This window comes from Candidozyma auris, chromosome 3 (genome assembly GCF_003013715.1).
Source record: "Candidozyma auris chromosome 3, complete sequence".
NCBI lineage: Eukaryota > Fungi > Ascomycota > Pichiomycetes > Serinales > Metschnikowiaceae > Candidozyma > Candidozyma auris.
The window spans coordinates 1,383,591-1,403,219 of NC_072814.1; the positions used below are offsets into that span (position 1 = coordinate 1,383,591).

At 47.3% G+C, this 19,629-nt stretch overlaps 7 protein-coding genes and 2 non-coding genes across 9 annotated transcripts; 4 read left to right on the forward strand and 5 right to left on the reverse strand. All coding sequences in view use genetic code 12, as the record gives it.

Moving 5' to 3' along the window:
• Positions 1–1,210: 1,210 nt before the first annotated feature.
• PMR1 (Ca(2+)/Mn(2+)-transporting P-type ATPase PMR1) lies at positions 1,211–3,982 on the forward strand (the record flags this gene model as incomplete). The annotated part of the gene is made up of 1 exon (XM_029032915.2): positions 1,211–3,982. One exon carries the CDS (start codon positions 1,211–1,213, stop codon positions 3,980–3,982), a length of 2,772 nt encoding a protein of 923 aa, XP_028893230.1.
• A 66-nt stretch (positions 3,983–4,048) lies between these two features.
• Positions 4,049–4,855, reverse strand: CJI96_0003262 (ubiquinone biosynthesis protein COQ11; the record flags this gene model as incomplete). Its single annotated transcript, XM_029032914.2, has 1 exon — positions 4,049–4,855. The coding sequence occupies one exon, from the start codon at positions 4,853–4,855 to the stop codon at positions 4,049–4,051; it is 807 nt and encodes a 268-aa protein (XP_028893229.2).
• Positions 4,856–5,415: 560 nt separating this feature from the next.
• On the reverse strand, positions 5,416–6,165 carry CJI96_0003263 (uncharacterized protein; the record flags this gene model as incomplete). The annotated part of the gene is made up of 1 exon (XM_029032913.2): positions 5,416–6,165. One exon carries the CDS (start codon positions 6,163–6,165, stop codon positions 5,416–5,418), a length of 750 nt encoding a protein of 249 aa, XP_028893228.2.
• A 180-nt stretch (positions 6,166–6,345) lies between these two features.
• On the reverse strand, positions 6,346–7,611 carry CJI96_0003264 (uncharacterized protein; the record flags this gene model as incomplete). The annotated part of the gene is made up of 1 exon (XM_029032912.2): positions 6,346–7,611. One exon carries the CDS (start codon positions 7,609–7,611, stop codon positions 6,346–6,348), a length of 1,266 nt encoding a protein of 421 aa, XP_028893227.2.
• A 744-nt stretch (positions 7,612–8,355) lies between these two features.
• CJI96_0003265 lies at positions 8,356–8,439 on the forward strand. The gene has a single exon. It is a non-coding gene; the product is annotated as a tRNA-Tyr (tRNA).
• A 9-nt stretch (positions 8,440–8,448) lies between these two features.
• CJI96_0003266 lies at positions 8,449–8,521 on the forward strand. Its single transcript has one exon. It is a non-coding gene; the product is annotated as a tRNA-Thr (tRNA).
• Positions 8,522–8,560: 39 nt separating this feature from the next.
• Positions 8,561–10,840, reverse strand: CJI96_0003267 (uncharacterized protein; the record flags this gene model as incomplete). The annotated part of the gene is made up of 1 exon (XM_029032911.2): positions 8,561–10,840. One exon carries the CDS (start codon positions 10,838–10,840, stop codon positions 8,561–8,563), a length of 2,280 nt encoding a protein of 759 aa, XP_028893226.2.
• A 1,016-nt stretch (positions 10,841–11,856) lies between these two features.
• CJI96_0003268 (uncharacterized protein) lies at positions 11,857–12,813 on the reverse strand (the record flags this gene model as incomplete). The annotated part of the gene is made up of 1 exon (XM_029032910.2): positions 11,857–12,813. One exon carries the CDS (start codon positions 12,811–12,813, stop codon positions 11,857–11,859), a length of 957 nt encoding a protein of 318 aa, XP_028893225.2.
• Positions 12,814–16,973: 4,160 nt separating this feature from the next.
• TRY5 (Try5p) lies at positions 16,974–19,595 on the forward strand (the record flags this gene model as incomplete). The annotated part of the gene is made up of 1 exon (XM_029032909.2): positions 16,974–19,595. The coding sequence occupies one exon, from the start codon at positions 16,974–16,976 to the stop codon at positions 19,593–19,595; it is 2,622 nt and encodes an 873-aa protein (XP_028893224.2).
• Between the last annotated feature and the right edge of the window lie 34 nt (positions 19,596–19,629).

Consider the following 19,629-nt stretch of genomic DNA (forward strand, 5'->3'; position numbering starts at 1 on the left):
TGACACAAAGACGTATCAAATGCACAGGGAACAGAAAGAATAGTTAGGGAACGGGGGATGAGGCAGGCAAGGAACATCTCCATCTTTGAAGACTGAAACCTTGTTGATGTTATAGGTCAACTACAAAAATTGTCGAAAGACAGGCTTCAAGCCTTGCTTAAATCTTTTTAACCCTTATTTAACTCACAATCAGTTCGAACTATTTAACCTGGTCTTTCCTTGTCCTTCTTGTGCTACTACCACCTCAATTTTCAGGCTGCACAGACTCTCGCGGTTTGCAGCCATTTTAGCAGTCATCTCTGATGAATCACAGATTCCTCAACAAAACCACAAAGTCCCGAAAGCAAACCCCCTATTGACTTTGAACGCAACGGAATTTCTTGACTAAATCCGAGCCGACTTTCGCTGAGCAGTTTTACTGGCGCCGTGCGTGGGCGGTGGGTACGTGAGCTTGTGCGGGTGCCAAACCAAGGAGTAGCACAGTGTGCCCTGACCACCCTCATGAGAAAGCACATTTATAAGCACAGGTGCAAGAGCCAATGGGGAGCAAGAACAAGTTGAGGCTCCGAGCGGGAAATCCATTAAATTGTGGCGAAGGCGTTACAGTTGCCATGATTTCAGGCCCAAATCCGGAGTTCGGAACGAATTTCCGAGTTTTGTAGTGCTATTTTTTTTTTTCAGGCCTCCTCGCCCTGCCCTTTTCTCACCAGCCAGCGCCAGCGAGCAGCCTGGCGCCAGCGAGGATTATTTTTCGCTTGCCGGCCGCGAACCACGGAGTGGAAACGGAGCCTACGCGAGCACTCACCATCCTCATCCTGGCCCCAACAACCAAGGTGCAAACACAATACATATAGAAGCAAACAAACCCAGCTCAAAAGCGCCCTCCATCTCAAGATCGAATCTTTCACAACATCTCAACTCAATTTCACTATCTCCAATTCTGTCCCCCTTTTCCTTTCCTTCCCTTTCCCTTCCTTGCCCTTGCTTATCTTTCTCATCTCTCGCCTGCTCAGTCTCCTGCCTGGAGCCCTCCCTCGCCCTCAATTTGGCGCCCTAGCACATTACCCAAGGCTGTCGCGTGGCTCTCGTTGCGGTGCTCGCGCTCCGCCATATAACCCATGAATCTTCATCGATTCCACCTGGGTCCCTATATCTCCCAAACCACTAGCATCCCTCGCCCACAACCCAACCCCCTAATACATATCCTCGGATGTCCCTAATATCGGAAAAGAACCCGTCGAGGGCCAACACGCCGCTGGCAAGGTTTGCTCAGCAGCTGATCAAGGACACCATCGCCGAGTTTGTCACCGACGCCCACTTGGGCTTGTCCAATACCCAGGACATTCTCAATCGGCGCCTGATCCATGGCGATAACGAGTTGACTCACGACGAGAAGGAGCTGTTGGTGGTGAAGTTTTTCCAGGCGTTCAACGACCCGTTGATCTTGCTTTTGATCGGCTCCGCCGTCATCTCGTTCTGGATGGGCAACGTGGACGATGCCGTATCGATCTCTCTAGCCATCACCATCGTGGTCACTGTGGGTTTTGTTCAGGAGTACCGCTCGGAGAAGTCTTTGGAGGCACTCAATCGCTTGGTGCCCGCAGAGGCCAAGTTGACTCGAAACGGCAACACCTCCACCGTCTTGGCATCTCACTTGGTGCCTGGCGACTTGGTGCATTTTTCCCAGGGCGACAGAATCCCGGCTGACGTCAGGTTGACCGATGCTGTCCACTTGACCATCGATGAGTCCAACTTGACCGGTGAAAACGACCCGGTGAAGAAACTGGCCAACGTCAACAACCCGACTGACCACACGGGGGACGTGTCCAAAGACCTCCCGGTGACAGAGCGCTCGTCCATCGCTTTCATGGGCACATTGGTGCGCGACGGCCACGGTTCTGGCATTGTAGTGGCCACGGGTGGGCAGACGGAGTTTGGGACGGTGTTTGAGATGATGTCTGAGATTGAAAAACCCAAAACTCCGCTACAACAGGCCATGGATAGGCTCGGTAAGGATTTGTCGGTGTTCAGTTTTGGTGTTATCGGTACCATTTGCTTGTTGGGCATCATCCAGGGCCGCGAGTGGCTCGATATGTTTCAAATCTCTGTCTCTTTGGCCGTGGCTGCCATTCCTGAGGGTTTACCCATCATTGTCACTGTTACACTAGCCTTGGGTGTGTTGCGTATGGCCAAGAGAAAGGCAATCGTGCGTCGATTGCCCAGTGTTGAGACCTTGGGCAGTGTCAACGTCATTTGCTCCGATAAGACTGGTACCTTGACCCAGAACCACATGACCGTCACGAAAATATGGTCTTTCGACTTCCAGGGCTCCTTCAACAGTCCTTTTTTGGTAGTGGAGAAGTTGGACGACAGTGCTCTTCATGAGAAGTTGACGCCGAACATTAGAAAAGTGCTAGAAATTGGCAATGTGTGTAACAATGCCCGCTACTCTCACGAAAGTGACAAGTACGTCGGAAACCCCTCCGATATCGCCCTACTAGAGACGTTGCCCCATTTCAGTTTGGAAGATGTTAGGGGAACAAAGCAGAGGATCAATGAGATCCCTTTTTCTTCTGACAGAAAATTCATGGCAGTTTGTGCTCATAGTGGGGACGCCAGCAGGTGTGAAACCTACGTCAAGGGCGCCAATGAGGCTATACTCAAACTTTCTGACAAGTACCTCGATGAGCAGGGAAACACAAAACCGCTTACAGAAGCATTGAAAAATCACATTCATGAAAGAGCCGTTGCCCTATCATCTGAGGGACTTCGAGTGTTAGCTTTTGCTAAAAAGTCCTCCAAGTTGACTCACGATAAAGACCACACCATCCTGTCTGATTTGACTTTCTGCGGGTTGGTAGGTATGAAGGATCCTCCCAGACCAAACGTGGCCAGGTCAATAGCTCAATTGATGAAGGGTGGTGTCCACGTCATCATGATCACCGGTGACTCGCCTAGCACGGCTACTAATATTGCCAGGCAGATTGGTATTCCCATCTCCGGCAAAGACTCGATCTTGACCGGTGATCAGTTGGATCGCTTGTCTGAAGAAAGCTTAAGTCATGCAATCCACAATGTTTCCGTCTTTGCAAGAACAACGCCTGAGCACAAGGTTACAATTGTGAAAGCTTTGCAAAGAAGAGGAGATGTTGTGGCAATGACTGGTGATGGTGTGAATGATGCTCCAGCTTTGAAACTTGCTGACATAGGTATTGCAATGGGTAAGAACGGTACTGATGTGGCTAAGGAAGCCGCCGATATGGTGCTTACCGATGATGACTTCTCCACCATTTTAAACGCTATAGAAGAGGGCAAAGGCATTTTTTACAACATCCAAAATTTCATAACCTTCCAGTTGTCCACCTCCATTGCAGCATTGACATTAATCGCGTTGGCCACATTCTTTGGGCTTCCAAACCCCTTGAACGCTATGCAAATTTTGTGGATCAATATTCTAATGGACGGCCCACCAGCACAGTCTTTGGGAGTTGAGCCTGTGGACCATGAAGTGATGAACAAGCCACCAAGAAAGAGAAATGAGAATATCTTGACGCAACAGGTGATCAAAAGAGTATTGCAAAGCGCTGCCATGATCATCCTTGGTACAATGTACATATTCATCAAAGAGATGAGAGATGGCCAAGTCACAGCCAGAGACACTACAATGACATTCACCTGTTTTGTGCTATATGATATGTTCAATGCGTTATCATGTCGCCACTACACGAGATCCATATTCGAACTCGGATTTGACAACAACATGTTCAACCTTTCGGTTATCGGTTCACTTTTGGGCCAGATGTGTGCTATATACGTTCCTTTCTTCCAAGCTGTGTTCCAGACTGAAGCCTTGTCATTCACAGACTTAGTGCACTTGGTCTTCTTAACCAGTACTGTGTTCATTGCAGATGAGATCAGAAAATACTTGTTGAGAAGAAGAAACCAAATGATCAATGGCTACAGTTACACGTACGCAGTCTAATAGCCCACTTCATGTTGAACAGCCCCGTCAAGGCTAGTTACGTATATATTATTTAGAGATTTCTGTCTAGAAATCGACAATATCATCAAGACTAACAACGCCATTGGCTTCTGGGTCCTCAAGCTTGCGATAAAGCGTGATGGCCACCTGTTCTGTAGAAACTGGAGGCCGTATGAGCTCGTTGAACACGGGGATCTTATCTCCCAAAACCCCCTCTTTCACTGAGTACCCCAAACTCAAAAACTTGCTGAAAAGCTTCCGTTTCTCCACAAGAGGGGCACTCTCGTCGTACATAATGCCCGGACGCAAAAAGATGGACCGAAGGCCTGGTTTACAGGAAAGCTCAAACTCTGCTTCTCTTTTGGTTGTTAAGTAGCCCTCGGGCACAATCGGAGGCTTCATTTCAGCAGATATGTAGACGTAAGAAGGATTCTCCACTTCTTTCAGGTTCTCAATGTAAGTGTCTGCCAACATCACGGCAGTGTCCCTTTGAATTGCCTCGTATGTCAGATTGTGGTTCTTGGTCAAAGGGTTGGGGCCCTTCAACATGGAAGCAAGCCTCAGGAAGTCATTCAAGAAGCTAAAGTTGGAGTTGATCGCCTTCTTGTAGTCCAGGTTCTCAAAAAGAATCCCCACGGAGTGAACTACCGCATTCTTATTTGCAACGTGCTCTTTGTAAGTGTCTGGGTTAAAAAGATCAGCAGCCTGCCAATTGACGCTGGAGATCCACTGGGGATCTGAGTGGCTAGTAGGTTTGGGCGGGTTCCCAGATCTAGAGAGAGACGTCACTGACCACCCCATTCGAACACCCACTTCACAGATTTTCCTCCCAAGAAAGCCATTGCCTCCAAACACAGCAATTGACTGAGACATGGTGATGAATTGAAAAGTAGCCAAAAGTGGCCTTAGAATTATGGGATCTTGCGGTATCTAGTCGGAGCGTCATGTGCACTACTGGGTTCGTCTATAATTTGCAGCCGAATCTCTTCAACGCAAAAATTAAAGATTGCTGATAGAAAATTCGGTCATAAAGCTTCTCTTTGTGTACTTTGCTGTGTTTGCCACCAAACATACGAGCAGATTGCTGTGGCACCTGAGTATATTGTTTTTGGGCGCACTCTTTAGTTTTGTGTGTTTGCAGCCATTCCAATCAGAAAATGTCAAAATGATAGAGAAAGGACGTGAAGTATTAAGAAATAAAATAAAACACTTGGCCTCATGAATTTACAGTACTCAAAGTATACAATGATTTCAATCACATTTACAATATACTCTTTTCATCTGCAATCTATCACTGGAGATCATACGACAATCGAATAGTACAAGTAAAAAATGCAGCAATATAAAAAGAGCGCGACTTTTTGGAGCCTGGAAAATGTACTTCGAGAAGCACAAGTTCAAATGTCATTACGTTTTCATCAGCAAAATGCCAATTACCTAAAAACAAGCCATTCGCAACCAAACACTCCAATGGTGATGGCAACGGCACGTAGGTAGTACCACAATGAACCTGGACTGTTGGTGGAATAAAGGACCCAAATGTAGTGCAAAGCTGCTAGTCCTGCAACGCCAGCCAAATGGTAGATTGTCTTCACTGACACCGGTTGCACGGGTCCATTGGGCACGGTCAGATGCAGCAAGAAAGCACTCACCAAGCAAAGAAGGGCAAACACGGGGTAGGTCAAGGGGTGCTGGGCGATACTCGAAAACTTGACCGTAGCAAATACTGCCAATGCGTATGTGCAATAGGTGACTAACCACAGAAAACGTGGGCAGTATTTTCCAAGTAAGAAGTTTGCGTTGGGGAAAGCATAAGTACCGCCCACGGTACTCAAGAACAGAGTTACTTCATGAAGGCTTTTGGAGCCTGTTGCTAGAGATGCGGCCTCGAGAATGGCTCTTATCCCACACAATACTAGACCGCAGTTCATCACCTGCTTGAAACCATATGGCTCATCTAGACGACAGGTGGCAGCCACGTAGAATAGCAACCATGCCATCACGGAACCAGCGTTCGAGATATCATCTGGCTTGTACAATTCCTGAAGGAATGGCAGAATGCACTCTACTAATGAAAGCACCAGGCAGAAGGCGAGAAACACCACGAGAAAAACCCTGTGGTTGGTGTAAACCACGGGCTCACTTCTCAAAAGTGGCGAGTCCGAGGGCTTTTCCTTAATCATACCTCAGATTGAAAGTCTTTTGGGAGTTTCAGGGACCGTGGTGAAAAACCTTTGTACTGCAGAGGGTTGGGTGGATGTTTACGAGATTTACGAGTCGAGGTGAAATTCCCAATTAATCTCTTCTACATTTAAGTATTTCATGACATCATGACATTTAAAATTACTCTATAAATGCATTGATTAGTTTCCAAACTTCTTTCTGAACATAACAAACTCCTCATCTTCGACTTCTTCCAAAGAAGGATGCCTGTGAAGCTTTTCAGCACCACCCGGGAGATCATCACCGCTCCTCTTCAAAGATGATCTGGAGGAGTCAGGCGTAGAGGCGTCAGACTGAATTGACTCCGTATCAGATTCAGGCTCGCTCTCACTAACAATGGCTGCTTCATTGTCTTCAACCTTTTGAGAAGCAGGTTCTTGATTGGTCTCCTTTGGCTGCTCCGGTCTTTGATCGTAAATCTTGACAGGCACACTTTGCTTCACTGGCTCTGATTCATCTTTCTGGTGAGTTTGTTGCGTTTGCTTTTGTGACATCTGTGGCATCTGGGAGTCAACAAACTTGAACGGGAAAGCACCACCAAAGAGGGCCTGAAGGAACTCCTGCTGCTTCTGCAAGTTCTCTCTAGCAACTCTTTCTTCTTCTTCCTTCTGCTTTCTAGCTAAGTCTGCTTGCTTCTTGGCTCTCACGGCAGCGAGCCTTTTGGCCTTTTCTTCAGCAACTCTTCTCGCCTTCTCCTCGGCTGCTTTCTGTTCAGCGAGCTTTTTAGCAGCTTCAGCTTCTCTCTTGGCCTTTTCTTCCGCCTCCTTTCTTGCTCTTTCAGCTTCTTGTCTGGCTCTTTCTTCAGCTTCCTTTCTAGCAGCCTCTATTCTGGCAGCCTCAGCCTCAGCCCTGGCAGCTTCCGCTCTGGCTTCAGCTTTGTCTCTTCTTCTGTCCTTACTATGTCTATGCTTTCTTTCTCTGTGTTCGCAGTGGCAGGAAGCAGGAGGTAACGACTGGACACTAGGAACACCAAGCATACCCGCAAGCAAAGAGTTAATGTAATCGTCAGCACAATACTTGATCTTTTTGGGAATATTCAACACCAACACATTGTCCTCTTCAAAGTACTCCCAGTCGATGTCACGAACCTCAATGTCGTTCAAGTTGAACTGGAACACCTTACGGAAGTCGTCGCGTCTCGATTCAATGACCAAGTTGATCAAATTGCTGTTACCATAAGCAGCATTGCGCAACACCTTGACTTCGTACGAGTTGAAGTTGCCGTACTTCTTGAAGATCTGGATCTGGTATTTGTCTTCGGTTTCCACCTTCTTGACAATCTTGGGTCTTGAGGCTTCGTACTGCTGCTGCAAGAGCTGCTGAGCCTGCTGGTACTGGTTCACTGAGTCCAAAGTATGGAACAAAGTGTTGAAGTCATACAAGGGGGATCTGGTGACTGTGAACATTGATGAAATATTGATTGACTGTTGTGTGGGTTGATTTGGAATAGTTAAGATTTCAGTGGGAAATACCACAACCTTTATAGTCGCCACTAATTGTGGAAGGTTCCAGAAATTTTGCAGCCATTCGAATATGGAAGCTTCTCGAATAATGCTGCGGGTCATCCCACTGTGCAGGCTTCACCAGAATCTTCTAGAAGGTCCATGGTCCAGGTGCAAAAAATAGAAAACACACAAGGACATTTGGATCATGATTACCGAATTCGGGAAATCTAAATGCATCCCTCTGTGTGGTCCCACACTCGTCACAGTGAGCCGGGAAGGAGACTACGATTGTGGGGTTAATGAGAGTAGCTAGGGATCTGACCTGTCCAATTCCGCAACACTTTTTTTTTTTTTTTTTTTTTTTTTTTTTTTTTTTTTTTTTTTTTAATTAAGACAACCATGATACGACGAGGAATCGTTGTGTGACCTGAACTTCGACCAACTAGTACTTTGAAAGTCCTAAATTTATTCTCCAAGGGCATTTAAGCCTTGGGAATACGTCGAGATGTCCAACTCACTTGGAGAGGAAGTCGTTATTTCATTTTTTTGACATTTAGTGAAGCCGGAATGGGCCAGCAATAGTTAAGGAAAGAATCAAATATGAGACTATTACATTTTGCGTTGAGTATTATTTACGTACATGTAAATTGAACATTTTGGTCTATTATATATATACATGCGCACTTTCCTTCACAACACGAAATCCTCCCGGTGGCCAAGCTGGCTAAGGCGCGAGACTGTAATGTGATTGTAATCTTGAGATCGGGTGTTCGACTCACCCCCGGGAGATTTTCCTTTGCCTTTATGGCCAAGTTGGTAAGGCACCTCACTAGTAATGAGGAGATCGTCAGTTCGAATCTGGCTGAAGGCAATTTTTTTATATTTCTGACTAACCATAAATCCTAATTAACTACTCTACGTTGTTGGCGGCTTTTACCGCGAGAAGCTCAACTTCCTCACGTATCGCGAACCTTAACAACTCGTCCTTCACCTCCGAGTCCAAGTATTCGTGAGACATCACAAAAACATCGCCAGCCAGGGCAGGATCGTGCTTGACTTCACCAGCAATGTCAGAAAACTCCTTGAAGTAGGATATAGTGAGATCAATGCCTGGACCACTAGACTTGATGTACTCGTCAAACTGCTTCTCCAACTCATTCGAAGCCCCCATGCTAGATTTGACATAAATGTGGACCTCAGTATGCACCTTGGCCAACTGAGAGACCAAGTATAAGCCAAGAAGATCGTTTGAGCTGAGCAAGTTGTCATGATCTAAAATCATTCTCACTGTGCACTTCTTATCTGTCCTTGTTGCGCCTGTAGTAAGCAAGATGGCCATATGCCCTTCGCAGTTGTCGTAGAGATAACGGTATGACATGTCAAAGTCGTTCTCCTCTTCGGTAAAATCCAAAACGCTTCTAAGAGTGTATGAAGTAAGAAGTAAATTTGATGGCCCAGTAATCTGGTCATTTATGGTTGTTGCATAATTCCTCTGAGGAGCTAAGATGGACTTGGACGAGAAATGGACATGCAAAATGCTACTGAAAGCCTTGACGATAGAAAGAATTGACTGTGAATGAGTCAAGTCAGTCGGCGTGGACTCCACCACCTCGGGATTGGCACTTGAAGCCTCGAGCAAATGTGAAGTTCTGGAGGAAAACGCACGTAAGTGAATGGCCTTGACACTGTAGTCGAAATCGTCGAATGTCAAGTCCTTCAAAAGGGCAAGAACGTGTGGCAACGTGTCGATTTTGCGAAGCAACAAAAGGATATTGGTCAACTTGAAGCGACTCATATTGCCCAAAGACAAATCGGACACAGAGCCCAACAATTCACCTTCGGAGTCCACATCCTTGTTGAGTGTGCCTCTGTGACGAGCCACCAGCTCTCTGTAGCTCACAGGATAAGACAACAATGTCAATGGGGTGGTCAAAAAGGTCGTAACCAAAGTCATGACAATGAACATTGAATAGACCCTTCTGGATATGATGTTAGCATTCAAACCCACATTCAACACGACAATCTCCACAATACCTTTACACGACATCAACACGCCCACTGTGAGAGACTCTCTCCAGAAAAGCCCATTGAGCCTTGCAGCAATTAAACCACCGGCAACTTTGCCGACCATGGCCAACACAATCACGCCTATCACGTATGCCCAATCGATGCCTCTATTGAGGTCACCCAAGTTGACATTCAAACCAGCCAAGGCGAAGTAGATCGGAATCATGACAATGTGCACCATATCCTCTAGCTTTTCTGTGATCTTAATCACATAGCCGTTATCTCGAGGCACCAACACACCGACCATGAACGCACCAAAAATAGGGTGCACGCCAATAATGTCAGTGTAGAAGGACGACACAAACACCATGGCAATGATGATAACCATCAGCAACTGAGATGGCTCACCGGTAGCCAACTCATTGGTGAACTTCCTCAAGTACCATCTGAGAGCCAAGCGTACAGGGTAGGCCAAAAGAAGGAACCATGCAAACGTCAAGAGCAAAATGTAAAGGGTGTTGATGCCGTTGTCTGCGTTACTCAAGGTCACCACCAACGCAAGCAAGATCCAGCCTGTCAAGTCGTTCATGATGCCCGCGGCCAACACGATGGTGCCCACTTTATCGCCAATGAGATTCAACTCAACCAAAATACGAGCCAAAACCGGGAAAGCAGTGATGCACAAAGCCACAGCAACGAACACCATATACGTGGTGAACTCAATCGATGCCATAGTTTCGTCTGACCTGTACTCATTATACAAGCCCACAGAGATGGCACAGCCCAAGCCAAAAGGAATGGCCATGTTAATAAGCCCCACCGATACAGCGACTTTGAAGTTCTTCTTGATGTAGTGAAGATCAACTTCCAACCCCACAATGAACAAGAACAAAATGATGCCCACATTGGCTATTAAAGTCATTCCAGGGATGCTTTCCTTGGGAAAACAAGTGTCGGTGAAATTCGGAATTCGGCCAAGAACGGTCGGGCCCAACAAGATCCCCGTCACAACCTCAGCAATGACTTTTGGTTGTTGCAACTTTCTCATGGGCCAGTGAAGAAGCTGGCAGAGAAAGAGAATGAACACCGCCTGAAACAAAAATAGCGTGTACGGCGACAGCGGCACGTATTCAAGCGGGTTCCGGCCGGAAACAATGCCGGCAACAGACGAAGTGGAAACCATGCAGATGTCTCGGAGTTGAAGATGTAGCTGAAGTGTTAGCTATAGTTGTAGCTGGTGATGTAGCTGAAGTTTGGGATTGCCGAGTTCGGTTGGTGATATTTATGGTCTGGGAGTGTATGGACACAGAATGCGGAGACCAGGCACAAATGCTGTAACAAAGCTTGAGCCACTAAGGATAAGGGAATGATGAAGGTGAGAATGAGATTGAAAGATTGTAGAACTGGAGCTTTCAGTTAACTTGAGATGAAGTGGAAAAATTAAGTGGAATTCACTTTTTGCGTGAAATTCCTCACTTCGAGTGCCTCGTGTACCGCTGTAGTACTGTTTTTTCTTAGACGCACTTTCACTTGGTGAGTGTCTCCAAAAATGCAAAAAGATGATCTTCGTGGCTCTCTCAAAGCCAGGCTTATTCCGTAAAATAGGCTTTCAAACACGCTTTACGTTTGGAAACGTGACTATGACGAGTGCCCAGATTCGCTCTTCTTTGGAATCGGGTCTCTGGAATGTATGGCTGCGAAAAAGAACCCAATGACCAATCACGCTGGGAAGAGGGCAGTGCAACCAGATAAAAGCTCACCAAATTTAGATCTCTTCGCCATTTCGTGTACGGAGCGCTTGGCAACACAACCCTTTTGCCCGTTCTTTTCTGTACACAACACGGCCCGGGTACAAAGTAATCAGGCGAGGAAACGTGCCGAGGCTGTTCCGTGGTGTCCAAACTAGCTAGTCTATGTACAATAAACGTGAAGGATGTAGTTGACAAAGTCCAAAATACACATTCAAATGAGGTTTAAGACTCTCTAACGTTAGTGCTGACTCTATAAGCACGACACTCAAGTCATGGATAAGCTTTAACGTTTCAAGTGCTCAGTGTTCAGCCTTCTCAGTACATCTCATGTGGGCAGAAAGGTCAGCCACGATACAAACTAAGTCAGCAATCCCACGACTCTTCCTTTAAGTCTTCTTGCCTGGGTACTTCACCTTACGGTCATCACGAAATCCTCGTATCATTCTCATCATGAAACGTGCTCCGGATGCCTCACATACGATGGCTTATTGTTGCCTCTCATCTTCCTCACCTCCTGCTCAGTCAAGACCAACATCATTGCCGTGATCACCAACGTATCACGACTGATGTCGTCTTCGTCGCCTACATTAGCCTCAAAAATGCGGATGGCACCATCCAACTTGACCCCATCGACCTTCTGCTTGCCGTGATCTAGGAAGCTGGCCACGGGGTAGTTTACAAGAGGCTCAGCCAGAGCTAGAATCTGAGACACTTGGGACTTCCGCTGTTTGGTGACAGCATGGTATAGCGGGCTCTCCTCGAGAAACTTGATCTTCACGTCCTTTATGGTGGCCCCGTCCTCTGGAGGAACAAGACCGTCACATAAAACTGGTGATCTATCCGAAAGAGCAAACGCTTTGATGTGGCCGTTGCCGTAGGTTGATGCAGCACCAGAAGCACCTATTATCCGGATCTTCGTTCCCTTGTAGACAGTATCCAGGCAGGGCTTAATAGCATTGTTAAACAAGAACAACTTCTCGCCCTGATCAAAGATAAGCACGTAGCATGTCAAGTTGTTGGCAATGATCTTGAAGTACACTTTACAGAATTCGGCGCCGTTGCGGCAAATGGTAAGAAGAGGAGCATTGCGAGCCAAAAAATGGAACTTGTTGGAATGCACCGTGAGGATGGGCGATTTCCCTTCCTTGATAGCACCCGTAGATAAGTAGCACGCTAGCTCAGACTTCAAGTTTCCTGCCAAAACGGGCAACTCTCTTATCCTTGTGTAAGCAGCGATTCTGGTTCCGAAAAGCGGAATTGAGCCAATCAGGTAAGTCTCTTCGGACTCAGCAGACCAAATGGAAGATTCGTCGCCTGAAAATGGGTTGGCTTGTCGCTGCAGTGTCAGCTGTGCCGCTGAGATGAGAGTCAGAAGACTCTCTTCGCTTGGCGCTCGAGGGAGCATGTACTTGGCGAAGAAGGTGGTGATGGAAGCCGATATGGGTTGTAGCAGTTTGTGCAGGTACGATGCCCAGAGGAGGTTGCCAATGATGCAAGCAGGGGGAAGGCTGGAGATGAAAAGTACTTGACATGGGATAAAGAAAAAGTTGAGAAGAGAATGATTTGAAAGTGGTTATTTGATTGAAGGTTTGTATAGTTGACGGCTACGGAATGTAGCTGAAGTAGGATGTCACACGAGGCTTAAATGGCTGCAAAATGGGTGGTACCGCAAGTGTGGCGGTGAAAATGCTACAAATAACGAGAGTCGAAGAACGTTACTGAAAGAAAGTGGTCGTGGGGTCCGAAGAGGCCAATTTGATGAACGGGTCGTGAACAATTTGAAGAATTTGTAAAGATTAAGGAGTTGCATCCAGTTATGAGACTGTTTAAGATGAAATTGCCAAAATCAATGGAAGTGCAACTAAAAAAATGATAGAAAATGGGGCTATCTGAAAATTTGAAGAGAAATGATTTGTATGAGCAACGAATTAATGAAAACTGAGCGTGCTCAATCAAAATGCCTTTGGGAAGGCTTCTAAGAAGAACTGTCATGATCAATGACGATAAACATCGCCGAATGGAGAAATCAAAAAAACAATAATAAGAAAACAAACAAAAAAAAATTAAGAACACGGAATACAAAAAATTAAAAAGTGCACGGAACATGGATGTGAAGAAAATTGAAGCTTTTCACTGTGCTCCGAAGGCACTGGCGATGTTCCTCATTCGTTCTACTCTTGAGCAATCCATCAAGTGTATCAAAGATCACCAACAAACTACAGGAACTGACTAGCAAGAGAATGAGAGTAAACCATAAAGTAGGAGTCAACCAGGCTTTCTTGATAAAACCAAGAATTACTCCACCTCCATGTCGACGAAACCCCGGGGAAATCGAGACCACCAAACACGAGCAACTACAAGGAGACACGAAAAATCCATACACGAAAGATGAGCAATTGAGCCCTCAGCTTTACCTCCAAAGCCTTCCCACGCTCCCTCGTAATTCAAGGTCATACTGCAGCCTCTCCACCAACCCCCTCAGACCGGCCGTCACGAACTCGCCCAAGCATTCCAAAAATTTGTAAGCAAGAAGAGGAGAAGGGTAAAAGAAAGGGTGAGCATTCTAGACAAGAAAAACTGGGGAAGGAAGCATTCCTGTCAGCCAAACCTTACATTTACGAGACGGCTAAAAGAAAGAGGCGAGAGAGAAAGGGATCCTCCAAGAATTTGCATCTGATATCGTGGGACACACCTCCTTTGTCGGGGGCCCTAACTTTCAACGGCGAGGGACCTGAGGGGAGCTTGGAGGGGAACGGTCTCCTCAGCAGGGGAAGAGTCGGGTGAATGGATGCGAGTGAAGGGCACAGGAGGAATAACGAGGTTTACAGTGTTTTTGTGGATAGAAAATTATTAGAGGGTAAAACATACGTTAGAATGTTGCTCACACTAAAGGTGTTGTAGATGTTTCTGATATGTCTTGTATGGCGTGGGGGATATGCAATGGAACAGTGGGTCACATGCGAGGTGGCGGGACGGTGGTTGGGGGTCCAAAAGAAACATTGGGGGGACAATATGGGGGCAGCTTGGGGACGGCAAGTTCCCGGAAAGACGATGGATTTCTCGGGTGGACGGAAATCCACCAGGTAGGCGAGATTTTCTTTCGGTTGCTCCCACAAAAAATTTTGATAAGCGGTTCCTCCACACATCGGTTTGCTTTGTGTAACCCGGGGGTGTTTCGGTGTTTGTGCTACTGGAGCCGAAGTGGGGCTCCTGCGGCAGTTGCAAGAGCGATTGTGAAGAAGCGCAAACAGATGGAACGGGATGAGTTGGACGGTTTGCGCAACCATCGTTGGGAGGGCTAAATTGGAATGTGGAATGCGGTTTTTGCACGTAGTAGTCGAGGAGTTCAAAATGGCTGCAAATGTCGTAAAGTCGAAGCAAGCAAGTTGACGGTGAAGGTGTGGCCACTGTGAGCTTTTCCATTCGCCTCTGACTGAGGATACCTTGTAATTGAAACGGAGGAATGACTTAGATTGGCCATCTATACAATGGCTGACTGAAGTTGGCAGACATAGACGGGTGCTGCAGAAATGGCGTCTCCTTTACCGCAAAGCCTGTTTGCTGGAGTCTTGCTTGTTCCTCTTTTTCTTTTTCTTTATTTTTTTTATTCTTTTGATTCTAAGCTTTATTCTACTTTCTCTAATTTTTTGTATGTTTTCCTGGACATCAAATGTAGGGCCACCGCCGGAATCGCCTTCACCATTTCCCCCACAGAACACCATATATATTTTACGAACCATCTGAGTAGAATCTCAGGCAGGTGCAACTAACCGGGCCCCACCACAAGCCATACGGTTAGAGCCATCGGCCCGACCGCCCGACCGCGGGAGTAAGCGGTCGGTGACGGAAATTGCAGCCATTCCCGAGAGCGGTAAAGGAAATAGGAGTTTTTTTTTGGGGTGACGTTCCTGATTCCACTCGTTTACGAGAATAAGGCGATTTTACCGCCACGGCGGCTGCGAAAAAAACTCCCACCGCAGAGCCGCCAAAGTTTAAGTAGAGGGAACCAGGAAGTCAGAACCGAAACAAAACAACATCACCAAAACAACAAATCAACAAATCAACAAATCAACAAATGATCAAATCAACAAATCAACAATTCAAAAAAACAAATGGTGCTTCAATGGGCTCTGTTAGTGTGGCACGGCGCCGCTCCAGCTGCAAACTGCCGCTGCAAACTGCCTCGTCTCCTTTTCCAGGGACTCAGCTAAGCGGCTTCAAAAAAGTGGGAACGCTGTGGAGAAGCCTTGCCGTTGAGGTGGTGTACGACGCTGCCCACGTCGCTGGCTCCCGCCTTGTCCTTCCCAGAGAGTCAGAAAGAAGCCAAAAATGGGACTCAAAATGGGTCTCAGAAAGAGACATGGTTTTTTCCTCTTGTTCTTTCGCAGCCATCCAGCCAGCCAGAAAATCTACATTTGACACCAAAAATGGGCATCTCCTTACTAGTCTCCATTGCACCTACGCCAGTATTCAGATCTACTTTGTACTTACCCTGATTTTCTAAAGTTAGTGCACATTGGACTTCCACATTGGTAAATCCTCATAGCGAGGGTGTCGCTGGTCCTTGCGGACTGGCCCTGGTGGACTTTGACTTCCACTCCCCCACCTCCACTATTGTTCGCCACGCTGACTCCAACATTTTTCTTCTACATCTTCACTTTTTAACTTCTCCCCACCTCCCACTCTCGCTGACCGCCAAGGCGCAACGGCCAAGTACAAAGCTTTTTGATAAGAAAAATTAATGAAGAAGAAAATTCTTGTATTCTGGTATACGCACGGCTTGTGTTTTCTGTGTTGCTTTCGTCTGTAGCGTCTCACTGTCTGTGGCCTGCTCTCACTTGTCTCTCAAACTGTCACTTTCCGCTTGACTCTCTCAAAATGTCTCTTTGCACGCTGCTCGGGCCTCTGCCCTCCCGCATTGCCCCGGGCGCCCCTCTTGGCTGGGCCCCGCTGGGCGCCATGCGTGTTTTCCCCCACATTCGCTTGTCAATGCAACCCAGAATTCATCTTGCATACGGACCAACGGACTTTTCCAGCCCCTCCCCCTCACGCGGCCACACGCGGCTCTCAAAGAAAGACATCAAAAACCCCTCCAGGTTCCTGCTGACCTAAGAATGAACATTAAGTGACTCTTGACGCGTTTCTAAATCCTTTTGTGGGTCAGTTTTAGGGGCTGTTCCTCATGTGGTGGAATGCGTTCTGCACAAAGTACAGCCACATGCAGGGACGCAGCTGCAAAACACCATGGCTCATCTCCTGCACCGAATGCATGTACTGCAGGCATGCCGCCCCCCAGACAGCACTTGCCGTCGTAAAAAAGCATGCGAATCGGCCCATATATTATGCCCTCATCCCTGCCCTCCCCAGATTTATACCTAGTTGACTTATTTATTTTTGGGAAAAGAAGCGCTCTAAAAGGGCCCATATAATTTCAAAGTCCCCGTACTGCAGGCAGAAACACCGTCCCGCTTTAACCTCCACCTCTTTCACCCCTCCGTACTTCGTCAGTCGTCAATCGTCAATTTTCCCACCATATAGTCAATTCCCCCATCTTCCACCTTTTGTATGCCCCCACAGAAGAAGTACGTGTGTGCCTTCTGTGCACGTGCCTTCACCCGGTCCGAACACAAGCAACGCCACGAACGCTCCCACACTAACGAAAAACCCTTCCACTGTCTTTATTGCACTTCAGCTTTTGTCAGAAGAGATCTCCTCCAGAGACACTGCAGAACTGTCCACAACATAAAGCTTGTGCTGAGATCCAAACGCGATAAGAGAGCTCTCTCAGACGGCTCGATCCAGCCAGATAGCGAAGGCAACTTGCACCCCGTCAATGTGAATGCTTCAAGCTCTTCCGCTGCTAGTGCTACTCTCACGGCCACTCCAGATCAGCACCCTCCTAATGTGCCAGGCCCAGGCCCAGGCCCAGCGTCAGGCCCAGCGCAAGCACCAGCCCACGGTTCGAATCCCGCACACGCCTCCAACAACCACAACTCCTCCTTCCCTCCTCCTTTGGCGCCTCCCTTGGCCCATATTCCCTCAAATACGCTAGCAGAGCCCCTTTCTCCCCGGGGCCACAGATCGCCTCCAGCACACCCTTTCCAGCACCCCGTTTCCAACCCACAAGTGCCCCTGGCAGTCGTTCTTCTGCCCAACTCATCGGCTCCTCTTGCCCTGCTACGGCTCCTGGCCCACCTTCCGTCACAGGATCCACTCCACCTTCTCTCGATTTCGAAAAACTTATCTCACATTTGCGATTCTCAGGATTTGCAGTACCCTGTGAACGAGTTGTTTCTTGTGGGCCACTCGGTGCTTTCGGCTGAGCCATATACCGTTTTCCCCAATTCGCTAGCGGCGTTGGTGGACCAGCTCCATTCACATTTGTCGGGTTCGACACTCTCCGAGTTCCGTTTGGGCCAGGTTTACTCAGTGCTTGCAGTTGGAGCGCTCTCGAAGCCTCTGAGAGCGTACGACCTGGAAGAATTGGCTACCACCTTCATCAACAAGTCGTGGAACATCGTGGTGGACAAGTTGAACTCGGCGCATTCTCTGGTGCACGCCCAGTGTGACGTGCTCAAGAACTTGTTCTTGCTCACGTATATTTATCTTCGTTATTTCAATAACGATCTCATGGTGTCGTACTTGGAGGACTCGGCTCACTTCATTTTGCTGAACCTTTCGTCGTCCCCAGAGTACGCAGAGCTCATTGATTTCAACATCGAGGTGTTTTGGTCCATCTACGTCTTGGTGTCGAAATACAAGGCCAACGAGGCTCCTCCAAAGTTCTACTCGTGGTTTATGGCTTCGAAATTGCAGAAGGGGTCTCCCATCACTTTGGCGCTGGCGGCAAAGACTTATGCAAAACAGACTCTTCCCCTCGAGGACCCCTTTTTGCTTGAAGTCATCATCTGTACCCTCTCCAATGAGGTGAACAATCTCATTTTCAACAAGGTCTTGTGGCTCTACGACTCTCTTCAATCCTTGCATAACGCCATAGTCTTGGCCAACAAGTCAATGGCGATGTCGTTGTCTCCGCCTGCTCGAGGCACTCTGGACATATTCAGCATTTTCAGAACAAAACTCATTTTGGGTGCTTCGCCAAAGTACGAGGAGCTTTTGCAAACGCACCTCTTCAAGATCACCAAACCTTACCATTGGAACATGCTTCTCCTCACGTTGAGAGAATTCAATGCTCCATTCAGCTTCAACAACTTTATGCGTGAGAACTTGATGCTGTCTTTCCAAAACTTCGGCAACAGCTTGTTGGGCTTCTTCACTTACGAGTCCCTGAGTTTCCCTACTTCTCGTGCTCAGAGCCCAAACCCTGAATTGAACAACAACCTCGGCATTGTCAGCTTCCCGTTGATTTTCCAGTGCAACTTCCTCAGCCTTAACAACACCGACCCTCCATTCAGGCCCAGCGATCTCAGCATCGTGGATCTTGCCAACTTGAACAACTTGATCTTGGAATGGTACATCACCATTGTTAAGGTATTGGTCAATCTCATCACCAAAAGCTCGCAGACAGAGGCAGAGGAAATTGTCAGAAACAGCACGATTCTTTCGTGCTTGTTCTACATGATCAATAGCAATTGCTCCTCTACTCCAGCGTTTGCATCAACAGAGTTTTATTTGCAAGTTTTCGAGGAGCTCACGAGAATCTGTGACACCTGGTTCAATTTCATCAATCAGACAGCCAATTTGCGTAATTTGAGAATAAACTTGAACCGCTTCCTCAACGACTTAGTGGTTCTTGCCTTGAACAACGACAATATGTCGCTTGGCGACTTGTACGTTGCAAACGAGTCCATCCTCATCAAGAACAAAAGGTCAAAGTCCATTGGATCGATCGACATGAGCTCCACACCGTCTACTAGATCATCTCTTTCTACTACCATACCCACTACCAACCGAGGAGTTTCAAACAACTACGTCTTGAAGCCAGATAATGAAGCAGGGTCTCCACAGCAATATTATTCCACGCAAATTCCGGCACCGTCACTGCTTGCACCCCTCCAGGGGGTTACCAAGCTCAACTTTCTGTCTCCAGTGGGTCCTGGAGCACAGAGCCTGATGGCACAACCCATGAGGTCTCCCCCGGTGCATCATCCTCCAAGCACATATGTGTTGCCACCAATTTATGCCGCCGTCAAGGATCTTGGTAAGCCTGGTGACTCTATGAAGTAAGGCGGACAATATATATACATAGTTTAATCAGCAT